The 15,002-nt window shown below is 40.0% G+C and overlaps 1 protein-coding gene and 1 long non-coding RNA gene across 5 annotated transcripts in view; one reads left to right on the forward strand and one right to left on the reverse strand.

Moving 5' to 3' along the window:
* nrg2a (neuregulin 2a) overlaps positions 1-13,607 on the reverse strand; it is a 64,741-nt gene extending 51,134 nt beyond the window's left edge. For all 3 annotated transcript variants that reach the window (XM_068332202.1, XM_068332200.1, XM_068332201.1), the window contains exon 1: positions 13,063-13,607. In XM_068332202.1, coding sequence (XP_068188303.1) covers positions 13,063-13,471 — 409 coding nt within the window. In that variant the 5' untranslated portion in view covers positions 13,472-13,607. The remainder of the gene's footprint in view (positions 1-13,062) is intronic.
* On the forward strand, positions 1,956-12,073 carry LOC137606773 (uncharacterized). Of its 2 annotated transcripts, none has more exons than XR_011037919.1 (5): positions 1,956-2,105; positions 7,191-7,284; positions 8,781-8,799; positions 9,949-10,256; positions 11,700-12,073. It is a non-coding gene; the product is annotated as an uncharacterized lncRNA (long non-coding RNA). The 2 variants fall into 2 exon arrangements; XR_011037918.1 differs by having other exon boundaries at positions 10,098-10,256.
* Positions 13,608-15,002: the final 1,395 nt, after the last annotated feature.

A 15,002-nucleotide genomic window follows, 5' to 3' on the forward strand; every position in this document is an offset into this window, starting at 1 on the left:
ATGCCTAGAAATCTTTTTTTTTTGTCCATTATGTGGTAAAAATGTGTGCAAAAGTGTGTGAGACACACAGTTACTATTCAATGTTTAAAAATGAATTGGCTCAGCTTCCACAGCCCCGAACACTAAAATTATTTTCCACATGTCAGTGAGAAAAAAGAAAAAAAAAACTTTTATCAAAGCTGATGCACTTACATCCATCATCAACTACACAAGAGCCTCTAAATTACACCATGATACCACGTAGGAGTGAAACGGACACAAATATTTTTACTGACAGATGCTGTCTGAGCTCGACATTGATTATCCTCAAACAAAAATCCGCTCTAAGCGATCTGAATGAATGTCTTTCTTTGTTTTCTCCTCCATTTTCGTCTATTTAAACATTTATTCCACTGAATCTGAGCGTCTGTGTCTGTCGCTCTGCTCGCCTGCCTCCCCTTTCTGTCTGAAGGGAGAGATAAAGAAGGTTTGTGTGACTGTGAGCAGATTGACTTGAAGATAGAGGTTGGAAGCAGATCTCTTCCACCTCCTCATTCTGTTCTTTCTCTCCTGCTCTCACCCAGATGAATAGACAAACATTCTCCCACATGCTCTCACAGTTTATCAAACACACACCCACATAGGGCCAGGTCTTCATGCAAACACATATGTGTGCTCTCACCAGAGAGAACAACACACACTTGGTCTAAGTGTCCTCAGGCCGACAAAGTATACACTCTCACACTCAAATACAAACATAACCCCCTCAAACACGTACATACGCATACGCATACAAACACACAGGTGCATCCACATGTAAATAGATGAAGTGCGTGGGTCATTGATGTGATAAAACGGGGCTGTTTTCCACTCACAGTGTACCTAATACAAACTATTCCCTTGTATAAAAGCATAGTTCATTTACGAACGATTTACGGTGTTTTTAAGACATCCCATCTGAATCACAGCATAACACCAGGCTTGTGGGTGTAGTTTTCCATTACGCACATGTTTTTCACTGTAAAACCCAATGAGTAAACTCAGTCCAAGCGTGGCCGTAAATGTTATCATTTTTACCCATGCAAACTTGGACACGGTGTCATCTCTGTCACAATCTAACATCCTGAGGAAAGAGTAAAGATGACTGGCCAAACTTTATATTTCTTTAAAAGTCATGAATACAACCACAAATACATGTTTTGATGAGTGATTAAAATTTTTTTTTTTAAATCTGTGACAAATGAGACATCCTGAATATCTATCTCTCAAAATTTGATAATGGGTTGAAAAGTGACGTTACCCTGCAGAAATGTTAATTCAGAGAAGAGAAAACACAGAGAGGTTGTGGTCTTATCAGCACCCCACCACCACCACCACCACCCCCCATCCCCACTCAAAAACATGCGTGCATCCGTTCTCGGCTACGCATTCTTGCATCAAATCAAATTCCTCTTGTGCTTTGCACTTGTCCTTTATCTCCAGAATGTGCTCTTAGAGCAGCACAAACATGTCACAATGAGGACACTGTGAGGAACTTCACCCAGAGTCAAACCAGCGTCTTTGGTCAAATCATTTGCATTTTCTGTTGAAGTTGGAGCTTATCAAGAGTCTGCCTTATCTCTTTTTTTTTGTTTGTTTTTCATGAAATGTCAGCTTTTCTTGGAAAACAAGTCACTACACATGAGTGCGCTTAGGTCATGCTTTTTGGCGACATAAAGGTGGTCTATTTGGGTGATGCTTGATAAGTGGAGCAGGAGATGGAATAAGAAAGGCCTCACACTGAGCTATGCCAGAAACAGAAATGCCAGACCCACCAAAAAAAAAAAAAAAAAAGTCTCTCCACCCATCCACCCAGGCAGTTTATCTGTCAAAAGCCCCCCCCCCCCCGGTTGAGTGACGATGCCAGCGCTAAGAAGGAGGTCAAAGCTGGATGAAGCTCTAGTACGCAAGCCTCCACCAGAGAATGAGCAGCTTATCGATGGAGGAGCAACAACCAGAGCTTCATCCTTAAAATCTAATAATTGTGTTTTAGCCAGTATTAATTGTTGCTCAAATAGCCATGTAGTAATAATGTAATACTAGCGCGTGTTTGTGGCGTTAAAAGAATGCAAACACAGGGAGGACAGGTAAGAATCAACTTGTTGTCCGCATTGCAAAATCCAGTTTCAGACAGTTGATCAATATTGTAAAAGAGAAGCCATCCTTTTTTTTTTTTTGCATTACTTCTTATGTTACATCTTGTGTTGTTTTGTAAATGCTGGCTTGCCGACAGTGCTTTCCTGGCCCGTGGCCATTTGCAGTGTGATAACTGCCTGCTTGCAAGCTTAATGTCATGGAGACAACAAGGGAGTGAAAAGAAACATGCCTAGACAATGCGTAGCAAAAGTACACATCCTAACAGATGTGATGGAGAAAAAAAAGCGGAAATGGGACTACAGGCCTCGTACCGTAGGGACTCTCTGTAACAGTGATCTTACTGGCTTTTACCTCCATGAGGAATGCTGCTTTCTCATTTAGGGTAAAACACCCCCAGAGTTAAGGGGTATCGGTATCACAAAGGAGATATATTCCTTTCTTTTGTCTGTATTTGCTGCAGTGAGGTGATGGTGAGTGCGCTGGTCTGTGGGGCCAGCTGGGACACATCTTAGTTCACCCGTGCACACACACACACGTATGCACACACATGCAAAACACACACACACACACACACACACACACACAAATACACTCTCTGAAGCTGTCTTTACGCTGCACACTATCTTTCAACAACAAGCTGAGCAGAGACCAGACGGAAAGAGGTCCTATTTGTGCAGGAAGATAAATACACTTCTGCACCCAGTCCTGTCCCCTCCAGATTACAGAAACACAATAATGAGCATGAGCACTGGTGGAAGGTCAGAATAAAACAAGGGTAAAGGATATAGTAACAGCCCACTAAGAAAGGAAAAACAACACACGTATGCGTGCAACAGCGATCAGATAGACACACACGCACTTATCTTTAATTATCACAACTTCACATTCAATAGTTATAAGCAGCATCCTTTTGTTGTAAATCCCTTTTTCTTTTTGCATGCAAATGTAACCATTCAGGTGGGGTGTTTTTTTTTTCCCTAAGTAGAAGCATAAACCTCATGAATATGGATGACATCCCTGTGGGGAATTCGTTATCTGTTGTGATCTTCCTGCACTCATTCACTCTGGATTCACAAGTGATGCCATCATAGTTTTTGGAAATATCAACAGCACGCAAGAGTTCTCACGTGTGTATGCCAAGGATCTTATCATACTTCAGTTGGGTGATACAAAAATCGAAATATATTTTCATAAATACTGTAAATAGTCAGGGGTGTGTGTGTATGTGTGTGTGCGTAAGTGTGTGTGTGTGTTGTGAGTTGTTTACAAGTTGTTCTTCTGTGAGTCAGCACTGTCGTGATCTCTCATCGGCTCCTCCTCGGTGTTTCATTCAAGATGGTAACACTCAATCACAGACCACAGAATTGGGCAATTTGTCTCCTCTTTGCTATTAATGTGTGTTTTCTCCTTTCCCGCTCAAAATGACCATCGGGGTTCAAAGCCAAAGACCCCTCAACACTGTCAGGGAGACAGGATTTTCTCTTGGTCCACATCCAAACCCCTGCTAACAAGCCATTCCATTCTGTTTTAAAGTCTTTTCATGTTAAGACACACATCAATCCACACCTACAACATACCTAAGGAAACAAACCCTCTCTCAGGATATGTAGTGTGTGTGTGGGGTGAACATGGCCGGACACGTCCCTTAAACACACCGGGAGGCGCCCAGCGGGAGTGCCGGCAGCCCCTCTTTTCAACACTTCAACACGCTGCACACAAACATAGTTGCCCTTCCCATGGTCCTTTTGTTCCGTATCATTTTGTTGAAGTTGCTGTCATGGACGCTGTCAGCTTTCTCTGGACATACATTATACTTGTGAACAAGTACTTCCATGTATGAATTTTTTTTATTTTTTTTTCCCAGGCTACATGGCACTAGGCATGCTGGGATTCACTGCGCAAACGCAGAGAAGCTTCTCAAACTAGCCATCTCAGAAGTGACGCAGGAAAGCATGCATATGCTTGCCGACACAGAATTATAGCAAATGCACTTTACAGATATTCAGACAATTAGCCAAACAATGACACGCCCAAGCACTGGCAAGCATCTACATAGACCTGAGGGGGAAATGTGCTTATTTATATTGCATTGCTTTTGAAACTTCCAACTCAGTTAACTTAATACAAACAAGACCAGTTTTGAATTCATGTCTGTCAAAAAATTGTAAAGTTGCAATTTAGAGAATGCATGGGTAAGCATTGGGGTTTTTTTAAACTGAAAATTACAACATTGTTTTCTGCATTGGAATAAATTTTATCATTGTAATATGACTTAAAAATGTTTGTGATCAATTCATGATCCAACATTGCAGCCTTACATTTACAGACAAAAGCAGAGCATGATGGGTCTGGGGCTGATATTAATGAAGGCCAGAGTGGAAGTCAGCTGTGAAAGTTTATCTCTTCCTCTGTTCTTCTACAACGTGGCCCTTCCACTACGTCTACCTGACATCCTGGTGAAGAAGACCTGGGATGAAGAAGAAGCCAGAGCTACAATTGTAGACCTGATGAGCACATTTCAAGCAGAAAATTGGAGAAATAAATCACTTCCCAAAGCAAATTGAGTAGCCCTTGTTGGCATTTCACAATTTAAGTTTGTGAAATATTTCTCATTCATTCTTAAGACAGAACTGGTTTCTTTCTTTTTTTTCCACAATCATTAAAAGACAAATAATGAACATTAAAATTAAGTCAATTCTTTCCTTTGGGATATTACGCAATGTACAAAGAAAAATTAGAAACTGTGACAGCATTGTTCAAGTATTGAGTCATTATATCCTGTGGTGCTGTCAACAAGACACCTTTTATTTTTTTGTGACTTTAAGATGTTTACATAAACGTTTGACGCTATTGCGAATGAAGACCAGTTAATCAGTCCAAGGAATATTATGGAATGTGTTTTCTTTGGTGCGGTGCCCACAAGTGGAAACATCTACAGACACAGTAAGCAAAGGAACATGGAAATTTGTGCCTGCCAGCTTCATCTTTGCATCACACAATAGCAGGTTACTTCTGCAACATGCCAAAGCAATGGTGATCTCAACCGTAACTTCTAATCCTGACACACTGACAACAAGCCTGGTGTTACATGTAATTATACTGTTCATAATAACTATCCATCAAAAGTGAATCCATCCCTGTGTCAGTAAAAAAGCAGGCACAAGAAAAGGGCAGAAAAGATATTACACGTCAGTCACAAACCTAATATTAGTCAGAGCTAGACCTAACCTGAGGACCAAACTGTTAATAATTTAGTTTTTTCATTTGAATTTTTAAAAAATAATAATAATAATAAAGTATTATTATTATTATTACCATTATTATTGTTGTTATTATTATTATTATTGGGGATACACTGAGAAATACAAGGTGTCTACATAAGGTGTCTCAAATATAAATAAAAACTTTCTTTCTACTCTTTTTTCACTCTGAACCCAAAGTTATTATTCAATGCTGATGCTGTTTGTGTCATTAAAGGGTTAATTTTGTAGGCAACCTTTCATGCTGTGCATTAAAAAAAAAAGTTTTAAATATTTAATTACATGCACTGAATGCAGCCTGGAGAAGGAAGAGTATTGCAGCCCAAGATAGCTGCAAATAACTGAATGATTCAAAAGGCAGGGTAAACTCAAACTGATATAAACACATTAAGGAGCGATATCAGGTGGGATTTAAGAAACCATATTATAAAACAGGCCTGCATCTGTGTGATACATGTGTTTTTCTGTGCATATTTATGTGATATCTTTCTTTAATGTTTGCATGAGTCTCATGTTGCCAAAAGCTAATTTTGATTTTCTTTTTTTGTAAATCTGCATTTACTTTACCAAAGTACTGTTAAATTAATGTATGTCATCTGTTCTCAGTTCTTTTAAAACAACCTTAATTACACATTAGTGCATCTCCCTGAGGGACTCCTATTAGTCACTTTAATCAAAAAGAACACATCCATTCATAGGTGACTGTACACGTCCTGAGACCAGAAAGATGGCCTCTTGTGGGGGAAGTAAAACCCAGTGAGACATGCAGTTGTTATCTTGTGCATGCCTCCCACACTGTGCAGTGATTGTGGGCTACTGAATGTTTTTGACACAGCTCCAGACACAGGGGGCAGGGAGGCTAGCAACTGCTTCGATTCCCAGTGGACTCATCCCTTTCAACTTTTCGGCATTTCTCCTGCTTCCTGATTCTGATCATATACTGCCTCATTGTGGTGAAGGCAATTTTCTTCAGTGGTTTGAAAAAGGCAGTCCTAGAGTGGAAACTGTGATAAGAAAGAATCTTTTAGTGACTGCTGTTCTTGTTAGCGGGATATTTACTGTAATTAATATTTAATCTTTTCTGATTACACGTCAGTAGAAGTTAACTTATGTTGTTGTCATACCTTAACAACAACTTGGTGTCAGGAAATACCAGCAGTCCCTACAGTTAGTCTGATGTGGAACCTTATAAATACAACCTTAATGTAATTAAAGATAGCTTATTACAGTTAGATAGTCTATATAATCTAAAAACAACTTTATATATCACTGAATATTATTTGGCAAAAGTTCCAACTTCTCACATCTGATTGGATAGTTTAGCCAATCACAGATATCACAAATTAAAACAGCTATCCAATAATGAAACTAGCCAACACTAATAATTTTACAAGCACATTAGATCTCTATGCTAATATAATAATAATAATCCATAAGAAGATGTTGACCTACTGTATGTCTTCTTACAAGTGCCTTTATAATCCTATCAAGGAGCCCTTTGTCTGGTATCTGCTTTTAAATCACTTTAACATGAGGCCTACTCTGGATTTAAATCTAACGCATGTTGCTTTAGAAAGACACAAGCATAAAATGTCAATTCCATACATCACTATGCATAACAAATTGTAAATACAAATGTAAAACAAACCTATAAGGCATATTCCAGTATCCTCTGTGGAAATGGACAAATTGATCTAAACCAGTTTGATCTTATAGAAGCAGCTTTTGTTTCATTGTCTGAACTGAGATTAACAGAGATTATTGTTTGTGACATTATGCACTAAATGTCACATTAATCTGTGTTTACCCATCCAGCAGGCGACCTAATCCTGCACCTCTGCCTGATGGCTGATCTCAGCGCTGCTGTTTCTCCAGTGCTGCACAAGATGCCAATGGTTTCAGAAATGAGGTAAGTGTTACAAAATACAAATGGTGTAATCGTACCTAGAAAATGATGGCATGACTTGATTTAATGAGATGAATAGAACTGTGGTAATAAAAGCAAAGGAGGCTGCTTCTACTACATCACTCTACATCTACATATATATTGTATATGTTTAGCTAATTACCTTACCTGCAAAATAACCTTACAAATCCAACATAAACTTGTAATCTGTCATAGATAAATAACTATAATATTAATTATTATCATGCAAAATGTCAAAAAAAGAAAAAAAGATGAAGACCTTTTTATTTCAGCTGTGCAGATTTTTCTGAAGCAGATTTGAAGTTAGTGAGAAAACTGCCACGTCTGCTAAATGACCCTTTAGCAGCTGTTATCTCAATCCACCCAGTTTTTACAATGGAAAAAAAAAAAAAGATTCCAATTCTTTTAATACACTCGCTAAAAGGAGTTTGGAGTTGTGTGTAGAGCGTTATTAATGTAAGGTTAAATTAGTCTTCAACTTCTTTGCATTGCATACTTGTTTCCATAGTTGTTATCCAGCTGAACTTAGAATAAGCGCATTTGCACTCCATGATCCCAGACCTAATTCTGTATTACAGCATGGAAATTTATAATCATCCAAAGAACTGCCGTGGTGTGTATGAAATCAAACGGTGTGTTGAGCAAACTATTGGAACTGTGGAAAATATTTGTCAGAGCAGGGTGGTTAGAGGGACTCTGACTGCAGGGACAGTAGAACTAAACAGTCATAGGATAACTGAATGTTAACCAGCTGCGATGGGTAGGTTAGTACTCCAGTGAAACACATGGGAACACAAGTGACAACTTTACACACTGTCAAATATTTTCTGTAAATAAAATTTACCATTGGAGTATTTTTTTTTCTAGTTTCTTACTATACAGGGTGAAAACTCTGTCTGTAAATCACAGTGTATTTACAGATTGCTAACTCATGTGTCCTGAATTTAATGATAATAATATAATAATTTAATATCAGCCACCATTCACCCATTCACACACACACAAGGCAAGGTGCCACCTGCTCAGCAGGAAACATTCACAGGGGCACTCACTCATCGATGGAGCGCGTAGGCGATCGATCGAACCAGCAACCCTCTGAGACGTGGATGACTGCTCCACCTCCTGAGTCACTGCTGCCCCTACTGCTCCACAAACTGTTACTACAAATAATAATTGAATTAACAAACACACAATAAATGCACTAAAATTACTTATAAATATGCTTTAACAGGGATTATGGTATGTAATTTCCGAACAGTTTGACATGTGGATCAATTACTCTCCTATCAAGAGGAACCCTATATGACCCCTCTGCAGGGGAATAATAAAAATGGTGCCTTCTGTTACTCAGAGGACGTCTCCTTATCCTTTTCCTCATTAAAGCAGCTCTGGATATCTGCGCCAAAAAAATGAGCAGATTGTAGCACCTCATTTTTATTTTTACTTTACTTTACTAAACTTTCCTTTTGCTTTCCCAGGATGCACTGCTGTTCACAGGTAAGTTTTCTACACATTTCTTTTTTTTTTCTTAAATTTGTAAATCTAACACCTTCTACATGTACAAATGTAGAAATTTTATGTTGATATTTTCTTTTGCGTTAGCAAATGCACTGTTTGCTTCGTCTGAACACATACTGCTAGACTGGAGCTCTTTACGAAAGATGGCTGTAAGGTCATTTAAAACGCAATGTTGATTTGTCTCATTAGCAACACTGTTTATAATCCAAAACAATATTAGCATTTGCTAAATCACATTCAAAAAAAAAAAAAAATCCGATGAAATCAGTCATCAAACTTCCATTCAAAAAAGTTCTTGTTCTTCTTAAGGTACATGAATTCCACTTATTACCGATGAAAAAAAAAAGTCTTTCTGTCAAAATATTTATTGTAAAGAATTTTCGCTAGAGAGCTCCTCAGAGTTATCAATGCTATGTTTAGCTTAGAAATGTTTTTCTGTTGGTTTGATGTGGCTCACAGTTTGGTATTGTGAATGACAGCTTAACTACAGTAGACTAGATCCTCTTAACAATACACACCATGTCTTCATCCTGATTACTTAAGCCCTGTATTAACTGTTCAACAACCAGCGTGCAAAGTGTTCATATATAAAGAAGTACAAAAAAACAAAACACACACACACACACACACACACACACACACATCCGACAGCAATAAACTGCAGCTTCACAGATTCCGTCAAAAGAGATCCAGATTTTATCTCACTGCACAATGAGAATGAAGCCTTTATTAATACAGATTCTATCAGGCTTTAAAGTGCTGGGATCCATCAGTACGGTGGGCAAACCTGAAACAAACCAGGAATATTATTTGTTGCTCATGTATAAGTCATCTAACCTCAACAAACATGTATGATTCACAAGAGCGTCACTCTGCTGTCAAGAGACACTAAACAAACAGAATAGACACTAGAATAATTTCCCTTTGACATTATTAAAGTATTCATTCATTCATTCATTCAAACTATTGAAATGAACATTTGTTCTACATCACAAACCTGTGACAATCATGTCCCCGCTCAGAAAGATTTTAATTTCACGATGAATATTCTTTAATATCATCACATTACTTCTGTTGTGCAATAATTGTGGATAATTTTGTTCTCAGCAAGGTTTTCTTTTACCACAGGTGTGTACATGTTGTGGCGTAACACAGGGCTGTAACATCCACCGATATGACCTGCGATTCCTGTGATTTTATATCTTTATGGAGTGTTTAAAGCCCAGTGCTGACAGGATCCTGGCGCACGACTTAGTCCCTCATCTTCTTCGTTACAGCTGTTCACTGTGAAACAGGTACCGATGAGGACCACAGCAAACCTCCACTCTACCACCAAAGGTGGCCTCCAACAACAGAACTCCAACACTCGTCGACCCAAAGGGCAGACAAGCAAAGAATAAAGAGAATATCTATAAATTACCTTATGGATATAGAAGGTAATTCAGTGCTACCGGCTGGTAAATCCCATCAGTCTGTACTTCTGCCCTGGGCCAGAAACACTGCAGTGTTGACAGCTAAAACTCCTCCATCTTTCTTATCTAAACAAAATTCTTTACGTGACAATCTGTGAGGAGAAACACAGTGAACGACTATCTTTAGCACCATCAAGTGTTTGCTAAACTGCCCTTGAATGTGCTATTAGGATATGGTTGACCTGTAGATACATGTTGATTCATACTGCTGCCAGACAAACCCAGGAGCCATCAGTAACTGTCATTCATGCTCAATGTCTAGCTCCTCCACAGAATTCTGTCAGTTCACAGAAAGATTCGTAGCTCGGGGTTAAACCCTGCCCGTCTACCACTTCTGTGCAGCAGCTGCAACTTGCATATTATGGGTTTCATGGACCCAGATGAGCTTCAGCCTGACGTCAATTAACTTTGGGTAAACAAACTGGATTAATCAGCGATAAATGCAAATACTAATGTTTGTTAACCAAAAATATGGAGGTGGTTTTAAGACGAGGCATTAGTCCTCAACCTACAGTAGATGACCTTTATTTTTTGTGAAATTCACTGTCTCATACTGTCTTCTGCTTCTAAAATGTTCCCATCAGTCTGCAAACACCCACACACATGCAAACACAAAATGCAATTATCAACTTCTCCATGGGGTCTGTGGACAGAAAAAAAAAAAGCCAGGGGCCTATTACAACAGATTTCTTTCAATATACAAACTTGATTTAAAGCCATGAAAGCTTGTGTTTAATAGTAAGGGCTAAATTGTGACACATTTGAATTCACAGCTCTAAATGGAGCAACATCGAACTCTGGTTCTGTAAAAGTCACATCCACTCTGATAAAGCTTGCAAAAAATTACCTGTCACCTCATGTGTCCTCAAATGACATTTAAAAAATCTGCATGTAGCATATAGCACAAGCTGGACAGATATTTAATAACGTAAAATAATCATGATGGGCTAATTCTGTCATTAATAGGACTGCAAAGCTAAACTGGTTGCATTCACTGAAAACAAATATATATGTCGAGATGTGTCCCTGGATTAGTACACAAGCCTGGTGACATAAATCCCAGAAGATTAGGCAAGCAGGAATAATAAATAAACCATATAATGTCATTTCAAATGTTTACTGCATTGCATTCTGGGAAACACTGTCAAATATGTAGTAAAATCAATAAAAGTACTGAAACACTTTCTAACATGTGCTAATAGAGACCTGCCTTTTATGTCAGCAGTCTGTTCTCTTGTTGCTCTGATAATTTCATAGACTACACTGTTGTTCCACTGAAATACTTGACCTGCTTGAGACACTGAAAATCAATATGAGGGACAAATTAGATCTCAACATAACGCTGCGTATGTATGTATTGGTTCTAATCTGTATCTGTGTGGTTGTTATTTGTATTTTTTGGGGCAGGAAATCCACAGGAGCCGCTGACTGAGTCCTGTGGAAACGGTTACAGGTGGAAAGCACCAGGTAGCATTGTTATTAAGGAGGCCCCAGGGGACCAGAAGACAACAACTCAATCACTTTGAGTGCTGTACAGCGTGTACTTCATTTCCCTGGCTCACACACTTGGGAGCTTTGGAACTCGAGGGATTCAAGGCAAGTTTGGGATGTTGCTATGTGGGCCTGGAATCAGTGTTAGATCACAGACAAATCACTGCTTTCAAGTTTACGCATAACGGCCTGGAATATAGACTGATCTACAGATACTGATATTGTGTAAATGAGAGAAAGATGCAGTCCCTGCTGTATTAAGCTCAGGGGAAAAGGTGATGTTTATTTTTCTGTTTGTTTATCTGTAGTTACTAAATAAATTAGATATTGTTGTTTATACTGAGTTAGAAGTCTCTATTTTACAACAGAACAACATCAGACATGTTGCACGATATATTCACCTAATTTAAATAAATTTAGGGAGACCCAGGAAAGGGGAAACACACAAAGAGAGAGGGAGAAGAGGGGTGGAGATTCTATAATTTATATAATGTACAACACAAACATAAAACTACAATAAGAAAAGACGCATCAGTTCACTGGAGCACTTTGTGCGTAATTTTAAAAAGGTGAGAAAACCCTATCGTGTGGGATGGAAAAGTTATCATCTGATGTTTTCATTCACCCACTGCCCTGAAGATGCATGCGTGCAGACAAGACTTTGACCAGGACTGACTATTCCAACGTCTGAGGCATTAAAGTATTAAAGCCTGGCGTGAACCTAAATATAGCCTAGGAACCAACTTGCTTATACTGTAGGGTAGCCTGATTTTTCCACACGCGAAACGGGCCGCTGTCCCTGGTCCTGAAATTGAAAAGGGATGTCATGTCATGCATGCACTGTGTGTTCCAAGAGACATGCCTTTAAAAAAACAACAACAACATAAAAAAGGAAAAGCTTGGAAATAAAGGGACGCGTTCTGGAGGCGCATGGACGCGCTGGAGTTATAATGCGGGTTTGCAGGACGCAGATAGTTCAATACACACAAATTGCAATTACTCATAAGCAACAGTGCGAGGCGCATGTCTGATGCAGTTCAGGAGAAACCAGAGAGGAGAGAGAAAGAGAGTTTGATTGATCATGTGGGCTATGGGAGCCTGCGAGAGTTGTCGAAAATTGCTGCATAGACGCCCCTTAGGCGCGTATTTGGTAACCACTGACTCCACAATAACCACAACCCCACCAGAGTGGTTGTTACCAAAAAAGCCCCCAACCAGCAGACCATTTTTTTCTTCCGGGTTGGTCCTCACCGGTAATCCCCACAATACATGAACTTACCGCAGTCCTCACACAAGATCTTCCCAACATCCTTTTTTAGGTTCTTTCCACTCGTGTCCAGAGGCGCATAGGATGCCTTGAAAACCAAGGGCTCGTCAGTGGGGTCCATGAAAAAAATGTACTTGTGGTTCTTCTCTACTTGAGTGCAAGGAGCCTCGGATCCAAATTTCCCCACGGTGACGAGCTGTTCGGGCTCCAGATCGCCGCTGTTCCGGGGCCAAACATCCAACACTTTGACATTCACACTGTAAGGCTCCGCAGAGACATTCGCAGGCGTAGACTGCACCTTGCCCTCTATCACCACGGAGGATTTGTAAACCTGGTCCTGCAGGGAATTCAGATTCGGGGAGTAGCAGGCGAATGAGACCCCGATGACCAGCATGGATAAATGTACTGAATCAAGCCTCATGCCGCCTGCTTTGGCTCGGTGGTCGCTGGTCGCGTTGCGGCAGGGCTCTCTCGGCTGCGGGACGATGGCGATGGAGCTGGGTTGAATGAAGAGACAGCGAGTAGGCTCCAGTGGCACGGCAGCGCGGCAGACCTTGCATAAGTGTCCATGCCATCGGGATCCGCTGCTTTTTCCCCCCCAGTAATTTTCAACAGATAAGCAGCAGATTTGAGCCGATGAAACCGCGTAATGATGCTGGGTTTCAAATGCTTTCTACTGACAGTAAGGCATTGTTTTTGTAGGCTAAAGCAAAAGGAATTGGATTCTCTCCCCCCTACAGATGATGCCTCTATGCTGCCATAGTAGCGTTAAACTGCAAGACGACGCCACTCTTTATCTTTTGCCTTAAAAAAATTGCAGCGGTGATGTTACCGCTGTGATGGTTTTTCTGTATCATCTGCAGCGTAAAAGGAAAAAAAAGACGCAAAAAATATGCTGCAGTGAAACCACAAGTTTGGTAGTCCGGGCGCAAAATATAAACCACGTTCATTCCAAAAATAAAATCTTTTTTTTTTTCTTTTTTTTTATAATGGAAGGCAAGCTATAACGCGGATACACAGCGCCTTTCCACCGCGGCTCTCTCTCCGCCTCCCCCCACAAGCCACAGACGGAGAGAGAATAATGCCGATTTGCCAAAGGGCTCCCGTCAACAAAACGCAGGATTGGAGTTGTCAAATCCAGGCAACCGGTGGACCAAAGGGTCGAGCTCCTCGCTCCCAAAACCCGGTTATTGTACGTCTATCGCTCCATGGTGTTTTATCAACGGCGATCGCGCGTAACGACGAAACCGACGAAATCCTAAATCCATGGCTGTCCTCCTCCTCAAGAACGCATTTTACTGTAGCCAAGGCATTCCTCCAAAATAAAAAATAAAATACATTCACATTGATAAATACAGCCGCATATGGTCCTATGGGCCTAGAAAACTCATATGGATGCGATGACTAAGGCTGCGAAAAAGCATGTCAGGTTCTTCAAGAGACTGGTTTTGAATGAGTTTTGCGTCTCATCCCATTAAGTCATGCCCTGCATTCAGGTCACATTCGCAGCTCTGCCTCTAAAAAACTGATGTTGAAGCCCCGCATTAAATCCATACGGTGAAATCATCTGCAGTTGCTGAGGTCAAAAACACATTTAAAGAATTTTAAACACTTAGGAAGTACAAAACCAGTGAAATATCCTCTTTGTTTTAACGACTGTAACTGAATGTGTTTACATTGAATAGCGCAGCATAGAGAGAGGAGTTTAGCAAAGGATGGGGGGCAGCTGAGGAACCCTAATTTATCACGGGAATAATTACATGTTTGATTTTCATCACTAGTCGTGTTTAGGTCAGGGTCTGATTGTGATGGTTTGGTTTAGCCAAAATTCAAAATAGCATGCGGATACAGGATGTTGCACCGACAGGATTCACGAAGAGCGACCTCTGCTGGCCAGAGAATGTATTCATGAGCAACTACTCTAAATTCTAAACTAAACAATGCCAAATTAG

Source organism: Antennarius striatus, chromosome 13 (genome assembly GCF_040054535.1).
Source record: "Antennarius striatus isolate MH-2024 chromosome 13, ASM4005453v1, whole genome shotgun sequence".
In the NCBI taxonomy this organism is placed as follows: Eukaryota; Metazoa; Chordata; class Actinopteri; order Lophiiformes; family Antennariidae; genus Antennarius; species Antennarius striatus.